Here is a 20,217-nt window from a genome sequence, read left to right as displayed (position 1 = left end):
ATGCTGTAAAAAGGACGTTTGTGGGATAATTATATATTGTATATGTTCTTGTCTAATTAGATTTGAAATTCAAACACACGATTAGTCAGTTTTTTATTGATTACCTCTAAACACTTAGAAATTCTACAATACATTCTAACGGGACAGTTTTATTTTGAAATTTGACAATCGGAAGTTATTGAGTTCATTCTCTTTCGTTAAATCTGCTGTAGTACGCCGGCCGGGTTTAGCGGGTTAGCCGAAACAAGTGTCTTAAACCGCCTTGTCCTCAATATGTCTCACCCAACACCGTCTGAGAAGCCTTCAAACCCTGAAAACCCTCGCGTTTTCTTCGACGTAGACATTGGTGGTGAAAGAGGTCAGGACATTTTGATTTTAACGTCAGCTAACATATTTTTAAGGGCCAGTTTAAACGTTAGCCTCGTTAGCTTAGCACAGTTCTGGCTCGTTCTAGTCACTTCTAGAGACTGATTCAGTGAGCATAGCTGTTGTCAGAACAGTTACAGTTAGCAGATAAGCCAGTTTGGAAAACAACTGCATTAGGAGCTCGCTAATGTTAAATGTGAGCTAGCTTTATGTGAGATAAATGCTTATTTAGGGAGCTTGTCTCGTCCTGTGAGTGCATGAACCACGTGTGGTTGTGTTGTCCAGTAAGACCTGGACCTCAGCCCGAGCCTTGCTGTTATACCACAGTAATACAGATTATAGCAGTCAGTGATTGTCAATCATGTGTAGATCATTTGCTATTAGTGATTAACTGACTGTTCAACTGCCTGCAGCTAAAAAATGAAAGGTATGATATTTTACTGCAGCCTGATGAGGCCTGTTTTGTTGAGTAGATGCAGTTGTGTCATGGTATTTGTAATCCTTCCTAAACACCTCAGCATCCTGCTCCTCTTTATTCTAACAAAGATAACAGTAATGGTCAATAATGTAACAATAATGTGTTGAAAGTACGTACTAACTAGTTCCACACTGTGACTAAACATGTGCAGTAACGTGACACTGAACTGCTTTCTGTCCACAGCTGGCCGAATAGTCTTCGAGCTGTTTGCTGACATCACCCCCAAGACGGCCGAAAACTTCCGGGCGCTCTGCACCGGAGAGAAAGGCACTGGCAAATCGACCGGGAAGCCGCTGCACTTCAAAGGATGCCCGTTCCACAGAAGTAAACAGCCTTCACATTTGCATATAATGTGACATTTCAGTTTGGAAGGACACCTTGAGGTTTTGGCGTGCACACACCTGTAGATGTAGCTGAAAGGGCATCCAGTGCAGTGACGCATTTGTGGTCGCTTGGATACTGAAATACCATTTATTTAACAAGTCAGTTCATCATAATCTGTGATAAATGGAACTACATGCATGGCTAATTTCTCTAAAGGGTGAGGAAGAGGATGGGAAATGGATTTCCCTGTTAATTAAATGGATTGGGGCATCAAAGGGCAGGTTATTAGGACTGTGCTGCACCTGAGCATCCACCTGTGAGAGGGTTTCCGAAATTAAATTAGACACAGTCATGGAAAATGCTTGTAGACACATAAACAGTTAAAATATACAACGCAAATGTCTAAGAAATTATCACAACAACAGACAGACGAGGTTTTCAGTCACAGGGCAGCGGATCTGGATTTGTTCAGGCTAACTGAGCCTTTGCTTAGTTATCTTTTAAATTGTTGAGCCTAAAGGACTATTGACTCTCACTCTGGTTGATCTGCTGAGTAATGTGGCTGTACGTTTGTTTTTGGCAGTCATCAAGAAGTTCATGATCCAAGGAGGCGACTTCTCCAACCATAATGGCACCGGGGGTGAGAGCATCTACGGAGAGAAGTTTGAGGATGAAAACTTCCACTACATGGTAAACTGTTCAACACCAGAGTCCTCATCATCTGGGTTAAAGGGGTTTCTTCATCCTTCATGTTACCCCTCACTGTGTGCACTCACTATTTTTTAGCTAAATTAAGGAGTCCATGGCATTCTTGACTTAAAAAAAGACTATTTTACTTACAGTATGTCAAACAGTGGATATATATTCCTCCAGGACTCATTCTGAGTATTTCTCTTGCCCAGTACTGTGCTTGTTTAAAAGGGCAAAGAATATAAAGTCTTTTGAATAACACTGAAAGTGTCTCATGTCTGTTTCTGTGTGCGAGCGGTGCCCTCTTTTGTCTGTCTAATTTATCTCCTTCTCCACGTAGCATGACAGAGTGGGGCTGCTAAGCATGGCCAACGCGGGACCCAACACCAATGGCTCACAGTTCTTCATCACTACTGTGCCCACGCCACACTTAGATGGGAAGCACGTCGTCTTCGGACAGGTGTTGAAAGGGATGGGAGTGGCAAAAATGCTGGAGGCCATTGAGACCAAGGATGACGCCCCTGTCAAGGTAAATGTCTGAAATTTGTAAAATTTAATTCCAAAATATTACATTCACAATTTTACACAGGTGGCACCAACTTTTAAATCACATTAAGTATCACGTTAGCCTTTCATTAATGCTTGTTGTACCACTATGGAGAGTACGGTGCTGCTTCAACATGTCTTGTCATCCTCTTTATCTGTTTTCTTCCCTGTAAAGACCAAAACATCTTTGGAAATTCAAAACCTGTAGTCAACAGGCTGAATCATGATTAGATTTTAGAGAGTAGTGAACTGGAAGCTTGTTTGTGTTTATAGACACAATACTCTCAAACGCTCCCAGAACTGATTAATATGTGCAAGTGTTTTACTTAATGAGATTATGAAAGGGCCCACGTTGAATATGAAGGCAATATATATTTAGCTCTTTGCAGCTAATCATGTTAATAGATTGGCTCCTTTTAACAGTGATAACCCAAATAACAAACATTTTAAGTTCATGAACCCGACTCCCAAGCATGTATTGCTATCAACACTGTATTAGTAGTCATGAATCTGACTGGTGGAAATTTTATATAAATGGCATTTTTCTACCTTAAATTTCTGCTAACTTCTACCTTTGCAGCCCTGTGTCATAGCAGACTGTGGGGACCATAAGGACGGGGACAGCTGGGGCTTTGCACCAACTGATGGATCAGGGGACACCCACCCAGACTTCCCCGAGGACTCCGACATCGACTTTAAAGATGTGAGTGTCAGTGAAGTCTTTGATCTTCAAGGACGAGGGGCAACTTTGGCAGATAGCATCAGACGGCTGTGTGGGCCTCTATTAAAGGGCCACTCTGGCTTCTTGGGAAATATGCCCGTCTGTCGTCTTATCCAAAGTCAGATGAGATCAATAATGATTCAGTATCAAGATCTTAGATGTGTTTCGCAAAGCAAACATGGAAGCAGGGTAAAACTGCTCCTGAACAAATTCAAGGGCTTGGATTAGGATTATTACCAGTATTTTGTGTGTGCTTAGTGAAAATAAAGGGTTTAGACTGTCTGGGTAAACTTTCCGACTGTCTGAACAGTTAAGTTTAATGCCAGCAACACAACCCAAACAAGCTGGGGCATCGTCGAAAGGCTCAGGCGCTCACGAGCAAGGATGGAGTGAGGTTCACCACTTTGTGAACACACGATCGAATAAAGGAAATCACTGCATGGGAACACTTTGTAAACCGCTGTCAGTAAACACAGTTCATTTGAAAATGATTGCGCTGTGTTTTTATTTAGGTGTAACACAGCTGTTGTGGAGTCAGGACTGTATTTTTCATGCCAGCAGTTCTGTTTGAAGGGAATGGAATGGAGTCATTTTCTCCTGTGTTTGCTTTCAGGTTGACAAAGTTCTGTCTGTTGCTGAGGACGTGAAGAATATTGGAAACAGTCTTTTTAAGAATCAAGACTGGAAAGCTGCAGTCAACAAGTACAGCAAAGCTCTGAGGTGAGCGTGCTTTGCTTTCAGTCACAGCCACCTGCGTTTAATGCCGGTGAGAATCTGAGAAGCACACTTTCAAAGCAGCCATCCAAATAAAATAAACGATCCCAGATAACCTACATACATATGGAATAAACATTACACCCAGCATCAGATACGGAACTTTGTGGCTCTTGTGCTCAGGGCCCATCTGCCGTGTCGGCTTTGACCTGGCCTCCAAACCCCCCTGATTCCAACCCAATCGAGCATCTGCAGAATGCACTGGAACAAGCCTGGTTTCAGTGTTGTGGCTGATCAGTGTACAGTTTTTAAAAAAAAAAAAAAAAAAAAAAGGGCCGTGACAGCTCGCCACTGTAGAAAACATTGCTAAAGTCGATAGTAGCAGTAGTGCATTGGGGGGGGGGGGGGGCATTCAGCTGGGCTTTAATATGTGTCAGTCAGAGTCAAGAGAGCTAAAAGGGCGTTGGTGTGTCCTTCATATGGTTTGTTTTTTACATCAGGCTTTGACCTCACAGAATGTGCTTGTTGGATGAATTCAGTGATGTTTCATGGGATTTGTTGACAATAAGAAAAATACGTATCCAGAAACCACAGATTTCACTCAAAAATATAGTCGGCAGTGTTTGTGAGGAGGCAGTGATGACAAATTGCAGGTTTTAGAAGCAGCAAGTCAGTACTTACAGTGTTTTGGGACTTGAACACAGCAGCATTCCTCCACTGCGATGACCAAACGCTCCCCTGCAGTTTCACCTGTGAGTCAGTTCAGACTTGACAGCGCTCGCCCACATTTTCTCTGCGACGCCTATCGTTGCTCATTGGGATCCGGTTCTATCAGGACCCATCAGCCTTTTGCTCCTGCAGGTACTTGGAGGTGGGTGGAGAGCAGCTGGAGGAGGAGGTGCAGAAGAAGCTGGAGCCCACGGCCCTCAGCTGCTTCCTCAACACAGCAGCGTGCAAGCTGAAGATGCAGCTGTGGCAGGACGCTCTGGACGGCTGCAATGAGGTAAATACTCTGTCTCTGCTCTGGTCCTGTGTGACGTAGAGCTGTTTGACAGCTCGTGTGCTGATGCTACGAATCTGAGCTGTGCTGAGAACTACATGACATGTGCACCGCTGTCATTTCTGCTCGGTGATTAAGAAGTGGCGAGGGGGAATGCACATCCCGAAAGAATCCTGACAGCTAATACAGCTCCACTCCATTTCTAATGCGTGTTTCTGTTGTGTCTTACAGGCTCTAGAGCTCGACCAAGCGAACACTAAGGCACTTTTCCGGAGGGCCCAGGCCTGGCAGGGGTTAAAAGAATACAGCAAAGCCATGGTAACATCCACACAAGCACCACTCTCTTCAAAGTAGCTGCTGGAAAATGGAAATATCAAAGACTGAGAGCCTTTTGTATGAGATACTGTACAGAACAACAGGTCAAATTCTGTCTGCAGGACTGAATAGTTTGGATGAATGAGACTCAAACGATGTTTTGTAGTTAAGCTTTGGCAGATGAAAGTGGCTGAACTTATTCATTCACGTGTACATGACCGAGTTTGTGCCAGATAGACTCCAGGTGCGCTGGCTTTGGAGACGCTGTCTGCATTCTGTTTGACTCACCAAAATGGTTTTCTGCTCTTGTCGTTTTCCAGAATGATCTGAAGAAAGCTCAGGGAGTAGCTCCAGAAGACAAAGGTGGGGAATGTTTGTTTGCTCAGCCTTTACCTCGTGCCAAGACAAGCCACCCGTATTTTCCTTCATCTCCCACATTTGCATATTAAGTTTATTTAACATTTCGTGCATATTAACATGCAATATTCAAACTTGGCATGCAAGCTCATGAAGGAAAACAGTGCCGGACTGCAGGAACAAGTTGTTTATCCCCCCCCCCCACCCCACCCCCACGTTTGTTGTTCCTCCTAATTAGACTTTCTGGGGGGATTTAGTAGCAATGTGTTATTCATGGAAGGTCAGTTGCAGGACAGTAATGATTCCATTAGTTTGATGACTCTTTTCTTCTTGGTCACTCTGGTTTTCATACAGGGAGCAGAGTGCAGTCATAGGTCATATCCTGCAATCTGACCTTAAAATCAAGTGTGGTAACAGTAAATTTTTCAGAATAGAGGATGAAAATGGCCACATTAACCTCCTAAGCTGTGATTATTTTGTGATCCCTGTGCTGTCCTGCTAAAGCTCCCTCAGAGGAAATCTGATGTGACCGGCTGAGAAGGACGCTTTAAAGTTTCTGTCCCAGTTTTTTAAAGAACGGACACTTTAATCCAGATACTTTACGTGTGACCAATGAGAAAATTATCCACAGCCATGCGCTATCTAGTGTTTTCAATCATTTTAGTCTTTCAAAAACGGCTAATTCACACTGATCAAAGCACTCACTGGGACATCATTTAAGAAGCATTTTCCATTAACAGATCTAAAACTGGTTCAAAAGCTGCGAAGGAACTTATTTACGTGTCGTGTTGCTTGTCATTCCACCTCCTTCGAATGTTTAGGGGAACATACATCCCCCAGTACATAAAGGCTTGATTGTACTGGGTGGCACTGGGCTCTGCAAATCTCGAGCTCCTCTCTTTTTGACATTCGAAGCATCGGTTTATTGGCCGCTGGGTGAGGAGATAAGAGCTATCAGTGCGCTTCCTGTTCGCCGCGGTGCCTTCAGGAGCAGAATGTCTTTTAAATTTCAGTGCGCAGAGAGACGGACAAAATGGGCCTCAGAAACGTCAGCGTTGGTGAAACAACATCCAGCAGAAATAAGACATAAGCGTGGTTGATTCATTGAGCTAATTCAAAGTGTTTTCCTCTTGACAGCCATCAGTAACGAGATGAAGCGAGTCCAGCTCAAAATCCAGGAGGAGAAGGAGAAAGAAAAGAAAATCTACGCCAAAATGTTCGCGTGAACGTTTCACGCGACAACGCAGTGACTTCAAGTAATGATCGATGTTGTTAACAAGAATCCATCTCTCCGTGGGAAGCTTCACTCAGACCAGGAGACTGTAACAAGGTGAAAGTGTACGTCCAGTATTTTCAGTTGGCAGGTCGTCTGTGTTTCTTTAACTGTTGTGAGCTTTGACCCGTCGTCACTGTAACGGATAGTTTCAGCGTTAGTCTGATGCATGGCTGACCCCACTGCTCCGAAAAACCGGGTTAATGTGGTCTTTAGTCTGGAGGTTTGAAGTACTTCAGCAAAGCCAAGCGGTGTGTGTGTGTTTTCATGGTAGAGATGATGGTTCAGTGCCCTCAGTCACATCTTTTTATTTGTTTTCTACAGACGTCAATAAAAGGATAACAGTTAAGTGTTCTTTACTCATTACTGTGATGCCATCATGTTATGTACAATACTGTGCAGATCAGATGTCAAAATATACCTGCAATAATACTGAATAAAGCTTTGAGAGCAGCTTGTTTGCTTGTTCAGTTACAGGTGATCTTTGAAGGACATATATTAACTGTTACAGCTGATAAAGCACTTTTCAATACAACACAAACATACGAGCCGCTGTTTAAAATGCCCATACTGTGGATGTTATCGAAGTGATGCAAAAACTACAGAGCAGCTAACAGTGGCTTCTTATTTTAACTTAAGCTTCCTGTGTTTTGCATGGGGTTCATATGTCCGTACCACATTTTAAACTAAAGGTGTGGTCAGTCATTTTCATCCAAGACACTTTTTGTCAAATTCGGTGAACGTCTCACAGTCAACTGGCTGTCTGCTCTGTGTGTGGAATAAAGGCCTGGCTCTGTAAATGGGAAACAAAGTGGTTTGGACCGAGCCACACAAAGCTAATCCAGCCAATCAGCATCAGGTGGCGCTCCAGCACAGGACATGTTAACATAATGCGTTAAAGTTGTTGAGGCTTTCATACACGGAGAGACCTGAGACTTGGTGGTAAGCGGCTAACATGAGCGTCGCTACATTGTGCTAACGTAGTGTGTGTGACTTGTGTGTCGGCTGATGTTAAATTACTCGCTCACAGACATTCAGCTCACTTTGAAGTGTGCAGAGGTTTGCTGTTGTTGTGATGTTAGCTTTAGCAGCAGGGGGCTGGTCCGCCGCCTCGCCCTCTCTGCATGTTAGCCTCTGAAGGAGCACTGAAAGAAGGCGCGCATTCGTTTGGCTGTCAGTCTTTCACCAGAATGACTCACCCCACCTTTAACACACCACTGTATAAATTAAGGCTTGATCTCTATGATAACACCATTTTATTTCTAACATACTTGCTTTTTACAGATTTTATGTTACACTCGAAAACAGCTATGTAGTTATTTTAAGATCCATATTTTAGGCACGTTTGCCATTCGCTGGCAAATACTGTAACCCTGAATGCATTTACAGTTTTCTTTCAAGACAAAAGGTAAAAAAAAGAAGAAGAAGAGATGTTCACATTCCATTGTAGGCTGGTCCACCGCCGCCTTCAGGCACAACCCAGTTGATGTTCTGGCTCGGGTCCTTGATATCACAGGTCTTACAGTGGACACAGTTTTGAGCGTTTATCTGCAGTCTCATCCCATCTCCAGTTTCCAAGGGAACATACTCGTACACACCTGGGAGGGTTAGCAGAGACAAAAGTAAATGAATTAAAAAAAACAGACACATGGGAGCTACTTCAGTGATTTTGTGTGTATTTTTTAGAGAGGAAGAATATAGTCGATTAACTTAAGGTAGAGATGTCATGTTGCAGACCTGCTTGTTTTGTTACACCATTTTTATCGTTAACACATCTTTATAATACTGTGAGAAGTTCACGGTCTAGTCAAATCTGTCTCTATTTTATCTCACAAAGCATCATAAAACATGCTTTCTGTACAGTTTTACTGGTTTGATTGAGCGAAACTTGCCATTTCTTTAACAAGTGTTTCCAAGGAGTGATAAGAGTGATAAAACCTGAAAGAAAACTGGGTTGAAAACTCTTCAGCAGCAGTGTGAAATGCATCTGAGTCTCCTGGTTTTAAGAAGTCCTATCGTGGTTTAAGCGACTGCCTTAACGCCCACTGCAGCAGCAGAGGGTCTGCATGAAAGACGGCGGAGCAGATGGAGGTCGGCTTCAGAAAGTCCCGCTGTTTGAATCAACAACTGGCTCCAAAAAGGGAAAATGCAGTTTCAGGGGCTCTCTTCTGTCTGACTTGCAAAGACGGGTCAGGGCTGGTCATTCACAGGTGAAGGGAGGTGAGATGTATGAATGTGGATCAGATTTGGTCTCAAAACGCTGCTCTGAACGGACAGTGACGCCGGCTTTGGGAGGAAGCTGAAGTTCACTGCTGGAGCCTGACCATTTGACAGGATCTTGTGGACATATTTCTCGCCAAAAGCTGCATAAAAGTGATTAAAACGGCAGCAGCACAGTGTTACTGCGTGAGCTGCCACAGCAGCCTGTCGGTGACATACTCAATAAAATCTAATAGAACTCTTCTTTAGACTCCAGAGTCTGGAGGATGTAAAAGGATTCAGACGTCACACAGACGTTTGCTGCTGCCTTTTGCCACCATTTACAATTTCCAGCAAAAAACGCTTTCATGATTCTTGCCAGCCAATAATGCTGAGCACACAGCTAATTCTAAAATGATTAACCTTGCTAACCTTAAGTTCACGCAGCAATTGCTCTTCAGTGTTATTCCCCCCCCCCCGCTCTTCGTCATGTCACGTCTGTGAGCCGTGAAGAAAACAAGTGTCGCTCAGCGTCCTCGCCGGCACAGGCAGCCAGTTCCTGAGGCCGAATATAACCAATAACCCGAGGCCCCTCTCACCTCACAGTACTGATTAAAAACAAAAAGCACTGCTGTGACAGACTTGCATGAAAAATGTTGGTTTCAGACAAAGGCTGTGGCTTTCAGGTGTGTTTGTATTTATCTGGGGACCTTGTGGAAGCAGAGGGAACTCGAAATCAAAAGCTAAAGCACTTTTTCTTCTTCAGTCTTTGTTTTCCAGTTCAGTGATATCAGAATACAGGTGACGTATCACAATGTCTTCTGTTCCTTACTAAACGAATCTGTCACATGTTCCCACCGGCCTGTTGTTTATTCAAAAACTAGTGTTTTTGTTGAAGTTTGGTTGTTTATCACAGAGAATGCCTGAAACTCAGGTCATGATGGAAATCTACCAGACAAACTGAGCCAAAGACTGTTTGGAGTGGCGCTCACTGTCAGCTGAAATAATTAGTGAATGATTAGTGGGTCAACAGAAAAGTAGCTCCTGATTATGGATCAATCATTTAAGGCTCCAATTAAGTGCAAATACTTGAAAGTTTTTATCATAATAAGTTGAACATGCTTTGGTTTTGGGCCTTTAGCTCAGCGTTATGTAACTTCTATGAACAACACTGTGTGGATTTTAATGAGCACAAAGAACAATATTACAAGGACCGGATTAGATTCAGGGCTGCAACTAATGACATTGTTCATTTTTGATTAATCTGCGGATAATTTCCTTGATTCACAGTCTGATCTATAAGATATCCTTGTTTTGTGAGTCACACTTGAGATGCTGGAACTGGAGAACGATTGAAAAATGCCCTTAAAGATCAATTCATTATGGAAGCTCTAATTCTATTAAATTCCAAGCTGCTCAAAGGTAGAATACTGCAGGATATAAAGTAACTTAAGAGCATGTGACCACATGTGTCTGGAGAAACTGCTGCAAGATGCTACAGACAGCTGACTTTCTGAATGAGATTAGCTGTTATCTGCACCCTGACAGACTGTGGTGGCCGTGCTCTTCAGAAGCCACGATGGCGTTACCTGCGGGGCAGAAGCGTTGTTCGGGCCCGTCGTATATGGCCAGGTTCCTGGCGACGGGGACGTTGTCATCCTTCAGGGTCAGATGGGGTGGCTGGTCCCCCTCGTGGTTGGTGCCGCTCAGGGCCACAGACGAGAGCAGGTCAAAGCTTATCTTGCCGTCGGGCTTGGGATATTCAATCGGTGTACAGTCTTTGGCTGGTTTCAGCTGGTTTGCGTCAAGCCCTGAGACACAGCGAGCACGGCCGGTTACGAAATGTTGATTTTCTCTGCTGAGATAAGATGACCTCAAACCTCACCTGCAGAGAACCGCTGGCATTGTGCTGTGCTGCAGTCAACCACCCTGACAAACTGTACTGCCTCACCTCACATGTAATGTTCTTCATACATTCAGGTCGAAGGTCATGGACTGACTGCAAACGCTATACTCTTTTAATCCAACGTTTCCCAACACAAATCTTCATTCTTTACAATGAAGCGGTAGAAAATAGAAAATCTTTTGTGCTCTTTCCAGTGCACTGCTGCTTATTTCTCTTCATCACAGCAACTCTACCAAACAAGACCTTTCTAATAACACCTCAACTGATCATCCTTTCCTCTGTTAAACTGAGTGCTGCGTTGCTACAGAGAGAGATCATCTAAAAGCATTCAAATCAAAATGAATGTCAAGCTGTACAGTGACTCTGCTCACCGCAGTGTTTGAGGGTCCATGGCTCTTTTCCTCTGAGGATCCAGTAGAAAATTCCGGTGTAGACCATCCCACCGTACAGGCCAAAGTAATTGTGGAAGGACGGCCTGATGTTTCTGACTGCGTACAGCTCTTTCCACACCCATGAATTCTTCAAGTTCTCAGAGTACTCAGGTATATGGAGTCCTGGGAGGATTGAAACAAAAATTCAAGGATTGGAATTTCATTTATGCTCTGCTGTTTCTGCACATTAGTAGCACAAAGCCTTGATTAACTTACTCCAAACAAAGATTTTTGTCAAAATGACAAATCCCTGTAGAAATGATCCCTATAAAAACTCTTCAGTCAGGTCTGTGGACGTTGCTTATGCTCACGTTCTCTTCAATTTGCACAACACAAATGAAAATGCATTCACCTCAATCGAACCAGAGTGGTAGCAGAAGTGTCAGAGGCAGATCACTTCAAACCCCGGCACATCAAACCAGAACTACACGAACAGCATGAGGAGTAATGACGTCATTTGGGTGAAACAAATTCAATATTTGTTATTTGTTATTATCTTAACCAGCAAGTAAAGACGTCAGCAGTGCTACAAATCATATCCTTGTATTGATTGGGATTGATTCTTCATTCTTCAGGCTGCTCCCGCTGACATTTTCACTGACGCTGCAGGTTTGTGATTGACACCTGGACCCCAGGTGATTCTGAAAACTGATACTAAGAGTTTACTGCCTGAACTTTTATAGCTGACAAATGTTTTTACCTGACATTCGACCTGATATGTTGCAGTGTTGGTGTTAACATTATTCTGTCTACACTAACGAGCTATGAACACCACAAAGTAACTGGAATAATATACAAAGAGGCACGAGGACGATCATGAACAGGTCCTTCTCTACCTGTCGTCTCTGAGTCTACGCTCTCTGCTGTGACTCTGGGGAAAACGGCCTCAGCAGCCAGCATGCCACTCTTCATAGCCGTGTGGGTGCCTTTGATCTTCGGGACGTTCATGAAACCGGGGCTGCAGCCAATCAGCAGCCCTCCAGGGAAAGTCAGCTTCGGGACAGACTGGAGAGGAAGAGGACAGAGTTGAGGCCCATTTTTAACTTTCTTGCGCTTCTCTCTACGACTTCAAACTTCAAACCAAATGTCAAGACTTTGGCTGCTGTATCCTGAGCAAACACGGCATCAGTATGTCGTGTGTTTGCATGTGCACTATCCTGATATGATCAGGCTTTTGGAGTATCCTGGTTTTGATTTGCATATGTAAACATCTTATCCCGGTTTCAGACTCCCGGATAAGACCTTTAGATCCAGTTTTGAGAAAGCAGGATGTGCTATCTGAAGTACTCTGGTAGAAACCAGGACACTGTGGCATGTAAACACCTTATCCAGGTTTCTGGTCTGATCAAAAACAGGATACATGCACAAGTAAATACACTTCAAAATTCTGCTTGATGTTATCAGCCACAAAGTGACCATCACAGATAAAATCAGAGGACGTTACATAAGTAAAGGGCTGGAAATGAAAACATGTGGTTTGGTGTTTTCTCATTGGTGGCGTCCTCCAGCCAGGTGGGATGTATAATCCCTAAAACCTGTTTCTGGCCTGCTACAGGGTCTCCTCCCAGTCGGACATGTCCACAGGGAGAAATCTAGCAGATGCCACACAGACCCAAACTGATCGTTCTTTCTTTCTTTTTTAAAACAGAAATATTGACATGACTTTATTTTAATAAGTGAATAAAATAGTTTCCATTAAAGCAATGAAACTACTCAAAAACAGAGGTGCCATATGTTATTCTAACATCTTAGACCAATAACTTAATCATATTTTTAATAATGATCTAATCTGTGACCTTTGGCCAATATCAGTGAAGCTGCATAAGGACGTTATCTGTTTGAATTTTTCAATATTAAAACACATTAATAATACAACGAGGCTGACTGAGGAAGCACCAGAAAGCAACAAAGATTAGCCAAATTAAACTAACGATGTCAAAGACTTACAGATGCATTTGATGTACACATTAAATAACCCAAACACGCAGTGATGCATCAGTAAGTGAAAACCTTTTAAGAAAGACTCAATCAGCAGCTTGTTTCTGATGTCATTCAGCTGTAACAACACTGATTATGTTTGCTGAGTAAATTAGATTCTAAATTTAGCTTTCTGCTGATGGCTTTAATTAAATATGAAAGTAAATTTAAACAATCCTTGCAGGGAAACTGGCTCGCGTGAGGGAGTCACGCAGCAATCTTCCCTGTATGACACGAATATAAACTACGCACATGTTGGGATTTCTCCAGTAAAACAGCTTCGCTCAATATTATGACATTTAGATTAGGGCAGTTTTATTTAATATGACGTAGCAAAATGGTTCGATCTCATAAAACAACTTTTATGCCAAACAGAAATATGAAGCAATCACACACCTGTAACCCTCCCTCGTTCAGTGCCCTGGCTCCATATGCAATCCTGTTGCCTCCCTCCAGTGTGGGCGCTACGAAGGGATGATGTTTCCAGCGCTGGAACTCCCTGAAGGGGCTCAGGTAGGGGTTGGAGTAGTCGAGACCGATCTGGGTGGGGAAAAATGTGGCTGTTTAATCATTAAGCCATTAAGAAAGCAACTATAATAAACCTAAGAGACGAATGCAGAGTGGTGTCTGGTGAAATGGAAGTAGCAGGATGAAGCTTCTGGATGCTTTTTAGTGGCAGGAACTGGAGACTGCTCAGGATAGAGAATACCACAAGACAACTGAGTACAGAGGTCTTACAAACCCCACCCTGCTCCAGAGTGCCTAAAAACTGGAATTCACAGTTTATCGAAACACAGGACACATTACTCAGCCCTTCAGTCAAAAAGCTTGATTTCCTTCAGCTGAACTCAATGATTTGTGGAGGAAGCATTTCACCAAAGGTCCCTCAGAGAGAGATCCAGAGGACCTGCAACTGTCCCAATCCACCAGTGCAGAATGGTGGAGGTATAAGTGAGAAGATTTAGGCTGTAATCGCTGTCAGTGGTGCTTCTGAATTTATGCAAATGAGATGTCTTTCTTTGTTATGATCACTGACAGGACATTTTTCACTACAGACATCACTGTGAAATGCAAACAATGTTATTTATTTTTCCTGCAGGATGAATAATATACAGTCATATTGTAAATCTTTATTCAGAAGCTCAAGGATTATCCGGTGGTTATTTGCTGCCTGGATGACATCCGGCTGTCACATCTGTTCGTATCACTGTCAGAGTGTGACACAGTAAGGGCGTAACAGTGCAACTGACAGTTCAGTACGTTTTCAGTACAGGAGGGAAGATTTAAAAAATGCGTCATTTATTTTGAAAGACGTCAGCTTCAGTTGAACTTTGTCTGCCTTCAGCTTCACATTAATCCTCCCATTTTCTTTGTAACTCATCAGGAAACTGTAATGTTTCCATCCAGTGGAACTAAATGTCCGGTCTGGTCCTGTTTGCTCTTGACGTTCTTAGGACAGCAACACAACATGAGCTGAGGTTAAAAGGTCACATAAACATAAACAGAATATTCTGACAGCAGCTGTTTGGGTCACAGGGCGTACTGAACTGAGGAGGTCGCTCACCGAACCGAACGGATACACAAATCATTACAGCGCCTGACACAAAGGCACTCACCACAAAGCCCAAGGCCACCAGTGGCTCTCCTTCATTCAGGTGATACAGGAAGGATCCTCCATATGTGTTCCTGTTCAGGGGCCAGCCCACAGAATGCTCCACCCTGCCTGGCCTCCACTTCTTCTCATCAATGGTCCATAGCTAAAAAGTAAAAGAAAAAAAAAAAAAAGAGGGGAAGTTATCAACAAGCAGAGGATTCCTTTAAATCTGTCCATTCACACTCTGTTCCAATAACACTGACCACAGTAGATGTTTCAGACCTTCAGACATGTTTTTCTTAACCTCCAAGATAAACACGACTGTGGAGACCAGGCTGAAATGATGAATTTAGACCAGACTGTGGACACAGTGTTGAGTCCCAGTGTAGAAGAAAAGCATTACAGCACCCACAGGGTGCACTTTCCTCATTTGGGAATCAGTCAAACCATATATATAAATTTAGGCCACAAACAGCATTAGCCTGATGTGGATGGTACGTGTGATTTACCTCCTTCAGGCCGATGGCGTAGGTCTGGGGCTCGCAGTTCTCACGCAGGTTGAATTGCTTGTAAAGCTGCTTGGCCAAGTGGCCGTGACAGCCCTCTCCAAACAACGTGACTTTTGCATGGAGCTCCATTCCTCTCTCAAAAACATCCTGAGGCAGGAAAGGAACAGGACGCATAAATATATTTCATGAATGAGAAGAGACTGAATATCATACAGAGGATGGTTAGGTTGGGAGGGTAACTATTATTGAATTGCTTTTCATGTACAGGACAAAAACATTTGGTATAATCAGATGGGGGGGGGGGGCTTTCAAAAACATTGAATCCTACCTTCTTTGACCCAATGGAGAAGAAAAGATGTGCTAAAAGTGCTGTAATCTTCTGCCCTGATGTACAATATATGTGCAGAATATGGCATATAACAGGTGACTGAATAATCCACTGTGTTTTGTGATATGATTGAAAAATACATCTTCTCAAAAGATGATGAGCCCATCAGGGATAATCTCATTCTTTCTTTGAAGCAAAGCACAAACTCCTTTTTTTCCTGTATCCATTATGAATAAAGGAGGCCAGTTAATGGAAATGTTTGTGCCTGGTGCCTCAGAATAAGCACTTGTGCTCCTGTTGGGTTTATTTGGCCTTTATATCTTTACAAAGCACCCGGTGTATCCAAGCTGTTTGTGTATACACTGAAAAGAAAGGCCTGCATGTCCAATTTTCAGCAGCATTAAATGACATTGTTTCAGTGCACAGTACCTTTGGCGAGCCATCCTTGCCGATGCCTACATCATTGGTGGCAATTCCCTTCACACTTCCATCTTCATGAAACAAAACCTTGACAAATACAATACAGATAAAGGTTAACACTTGGACCTGAGAGGGGACAGGAAACATGTCTGATTAAAATGACTGAACAGGTACAAACAGGGGAACTGTACTTATTGGATCATATCAGTTTGGGCTTAACTATCAACATGGTAAAACTAGAACCTGCTAATAATAAATGATCTCATAAATTGATTAAGCTGTAAAAATGAAAAAAGGAAGGGTATGTCTCACCTCAGCTGCTGCATAACCAGGGTACAGCTCCACTCCAAGCTCCTCGGCCTGCTCCCCCAGCCAGCGCACAAAGTTCCCCAGCCTCACGATGTAGTTACCATGGTTCCTCATGGGCAGACCTGGAGCCAGCCAGAGAGATCACGCACACATAAAATTAGCACTACTGAGGGTCCAGTGTTTTATTAAGTTGTAAAGCTGGTGTACCAGTTTGAGAGACCATCCATCAACTTAATGACCTCAGTACAAAGCCACATACCAGTGTGAAGCAGTCATTTTTCCTCCTTTATGTCAAGATACTTGCTTACCAAAACAATTAACAGCTTAACTTAAAAGGCAGTATTTATATCATAATCTGAGAGCAACAGTTTTCCTTAAAAAAAACAAACATGTAACACAAGTGTAGCAGGCGTAAACACATTCAGACGATCATTCTGTGAGTTTTGACTATATGTATATTCACATAATCGAAAGTAGTTCTGATCTCTGAAACCACTGAAACATAAATGAAACACCCTCTGTGGGGCAGCATTTGTTCTTGTCAGACCAATACTGAGCTTACAGAGTGAAAGAGCATTATCCTGTTTTTTATTATAATTTTTAGAATAAAACAGGCTTTTACCTGGCAACATGGGGACAGGGATTCTGTGTTTCTCCGTTAAAATGCTGAACACATCCTCAGTCACCTCAGTGTTCAGGGGCGCCTGAAATAAGAGCACAAACACGGTGCACAATGTGTGTTGTTGAGTGATTGACCTCATTGGGATTTGTGTGTATAAATAAATAATTTTACAATAACGTAACCCAGTGTATGAATATTAAGATCTACATTTTTTGCCATTAACAACTACATGCATATTCATATTCATACACCCAGTGTAGGCGCATGCAAATGTTGATGAATACACTCTACTGCACACCAATCTGTGTACTTATGTTATATTTAGCATTGCGATTACAGTCATGTAATATATTACGCAACAGACAACAACATGAAGTACCTCATGTAACCATTGTTTATGGTACAAAGGAATCTCTGTAGACACCAATCTACACACCAAACTCACAAAGAAGAAATGCTGAATAAGACACTCACCCCTCGTTCCTTCCAGTCAGGGAAGAGCTCATTGAGGGCAGTGGGCTCCAGACAGGCTCCTGACAGGGTGTGAGCTCCAATCTGAGAGGCCTTCTCCACAAGGCACACTCGCAGCTCCTTCTCATGTTCGTTGGCTAGCTGCTTCAGACGAATAGCTGCTGAAAGACCGGCAGGGCCCCCACCTACTATCACCACATCTGCCTCGTCGGCAAATCTCTCCATTTCGATCCCTGAGGAAGAACATGAAGAAAGAAATCGATGCCATTGTTTTTGGACTTGTTCATACTGATTCCTTACAATACGAAAGTTAAATGGTCCCCATATGTCTATCCAAACTAGGCAACGGAGCCAGCTACTAATGAAGGGAAAACTCAATGTACCACTTCTTAAATGATGATATTTTCTGTTTTCTCTTCTCCTCTATGACATAGAACTGAATGTATCTGAGTTGTGGACAAAACAAGACATTTGAGGACATCAGATTGGGCTTTTGGAAAACACTGGTTGACATTTTTCACAATTTTCTGACATTTTATAAACCAAACAACTAGTCAATAATAACCAACAATGAAAATAATCAGCAGCTAAACCCCTAAAATCATCCAAAGCGTAACACAGGTTGTATTATCTTGGTTGTTTGAACAGCTTTAGTAATTTTATTGCAGACTTGTAAAAAATTAACTCTGCACTGTGAGCTTTATTGTGTAGGAAGAAAAAAACAGAAATGACAGTTGTGCACATACAACCTAAAATCTGGACAATGAATGGCACAGTTATATAACACCAGGTCACTTTTGTTCAATGCTCAGATCAGATTGCAAATATGGACAAAACCAGGATTAGACATGACACAAGGCAGATCAAGTTACAACAAGATCAGTCCTCTCCAGGGTGCCAGTGGATGTCTAGCCTTAGTGTCCGAAATGGCCAGAAAGAAGTGTGAGCACTTACGACGATGATCTTACCTTCCCATCTTGAATCTTTATCTCGAGGGTGGATGGTGTAGTGTGTTGTGATGCGGGGTGTTGACACCGAAGAGCACGTCCTCCTGTTTAGCGCTGTGTACAGCTGAGGGGCAGCATGCTCTGATTGTACTGTCTTCAGTGCCCTGATACACCTGTGGGCTGCAAGAGAGAGAACAACTCCCAGTCAGGACCAGTTCAAACTGGAGGGAATGTGATTGTACACTATCTAAACAGTCTTCTCACTGGTTTAGATTAGCCTAATCTGGTTCTCAAATGGTAAAACAGTCATGAAAAACAATAACATGACAACACACAAGACTGTACCAATTTAGACAGGTGACACAGCAGAGTCTGTCATAATATGGAATAAGACTTGTGAAAATGACAACACATCAACAAACACAGCAGAGACTAACAACAACCTCTTGTAGGTAATGCAGTGAAAATGCTAAGCAGCTGCCATGCTAGCTAACATTACAGCTAAACTCAATTCAAAGTCAGAGGCTGCTATTAAACATCCTTCTTAGATAGCAAAAACGTTGTAATAACTTTCAGAGCAATGGCAAGTTACTAACAACACTAGTACGTTTTTGAAATAGCGTAAACTGGATATCTAAGCCAGGACAAGGGCACTATTCAGGTGACCTATATGTTGGTTCAACTTTAACCTACATTTTAGCATGAAGCTAACATAAATGAGTTTGCCGGACTGTCTTTGCTAATGCTAACGCTAGCATTTGTAGAGAGTCTAAAAACAAAGTTAGGTAGGTTGTAGTACGCATATAAATCGTGTAGCCACATCTGACAAAGCTGTCGGTAACATGAAATTAGCTGCATTAGTTACGTCCAGAGCAGCAAGCTCGCAACATGTTAGCTAACTAGCCACTAGCTTACGTACCTTTACTTGAATATCTGCTAGCTGGAAACATTATGCGTCAGCTAGCGTGAGCTCACTAGCGGTTATTCTTTTCAAATCAAGCCGGACCCGAAGTGAAGTTGTGGTGTTGTCACCTCACTGCCAGTGGAAATGCTGTGCAACCCGTCCGCTCGACAGACAAATGTTGAGCTACCTTACAAAACACGTCTCATAACACAGACATTGGAGAGTGCCAAAAGCTGCGCAGCTGCGGCAGAGTCCGTACAACTGCGCAGAGGTAACTGCGCAGACGTGGATCTGTATGTGTCAGTGTGACAGAGTTGAGGAGGGTCTGCGAAGGTGAAGTGTGCGAACCTGAGAGTCATCCCTGGCTACCATCCACCGGCTTTTACGGGGACAGGACGTGGTCAAATCCAGAGATAAGACATTCAGAGTTTGGGCTACCCACACGACCTTTTTTTTTTCCATTCATTTTCTAATTAGAGTTTGACAAATGCTAATTAAGGAGAAAGCACACATCTTAAAAAAGTTGTAACTGAATATGGATAGCCATAGTGGTTTATGAATTTACTGAAAATTATAGCACTGACTTCTGTTTACCAGTGGTTGAGTGTACTATTTAAGTACTGTGCGAGCACTGTAGAATTTGGATGTTTAATATAAATTTCATGTAAATTATACTGCAGTAGTTATTCTAAAAAATAACATTTTAAATACAAATAATCAATTTCTAAAATATGAGGCACTCAGTTGTGCATCTGAAGCTTCTGAATTGTTCTGCAACCAGCAGCTGGTTCCTGTTGAACATTCTGGGCCTGTATA

General features: G+C 42.8%; 2 protein-coding genes across 2 annotated transcripts; one reads left to right on the top strand and one right to left on the bottom strand.

The window, feature by feature from the left end:
* Positions 1-186: 186 nt before the first annotated feature.
* Positions 187-7,019, top strand: ppid (peptidylprolyl isomerase D). Its single transcript, XM_076738839.1, has 10 exons — positions 187-358; positions 1,028-1,168; positions 1,752-1,858; positions 2,199-2,387; positions 2,985-3,107; positions 3,739-3,845; positions 4,701-4,842; positions 5,071-5,157; positions 5,475-5,517; positions 6,649-7,019. The coding sequence occupies exons 1-10, from the start codon at positions 274-276 to the stop codon at positions 6,735-6,737; spliced, it is 1,113 nt and encodes a 370-aa protein (XP_076594954.1). The 5' UTR covers positions 187-273; the 3' UTR covers positions 6,738-7,019.
* Positions 7,020-7,123: 104 nt separating this feature from the next.
* Positions 7,124-19,651, bottom strand: etfdh (electron transfer flavoprotein dehydrogenase). The gene is made up of 13 exons (XM_076738837.1): positions 19,417-19,651; positions 18,519-18,677; positions 17,554-17,783; positions 17,080-17,161; positions 16,461-16,579; positions 16,158-16,235; positions 15,401-15,547; positions 14,914-15,054; positions 13,694-13,837; positions 12,157-12,325; positions 11,261-11,443; positions 10,573-10,794; positions 7,124-8,382 (listed from the first exon to the last, which is right to left on the bottom strand). Exons 1-13 carry the CDS (start codon positions 19,445-19,447, stop codon positions 8,219-8,221), a joined length of 1,869 nt encoding a protein of 622 aa, XP_076594952.1. The 5' UTR covers positions 19,448-19,651; the 3' UTR covers positions 7,124-8,218.
* Positions 19,652-20,217: the final 566 nt, after the last annotated feature.

The sequence above is a fragment of the Chaetodon auriga genome, chromosome 9, assembly GCF_051107435.1.
Source record: "Chaetodon auriga isolate fChaAug3 chromosome 9, fChaAug3.hap1, whole genome shotgun sequence".
Lineage (NCBI taxonomy): Eukaryota > Metazoa > Chordata > Actinopteri > Chaetodontiformes > Chaetodontidae > Chaetodon > Chaetodon auriga.
This window is presented reverse-complemented; position numbering and strand designations above follow the sequence as displayed.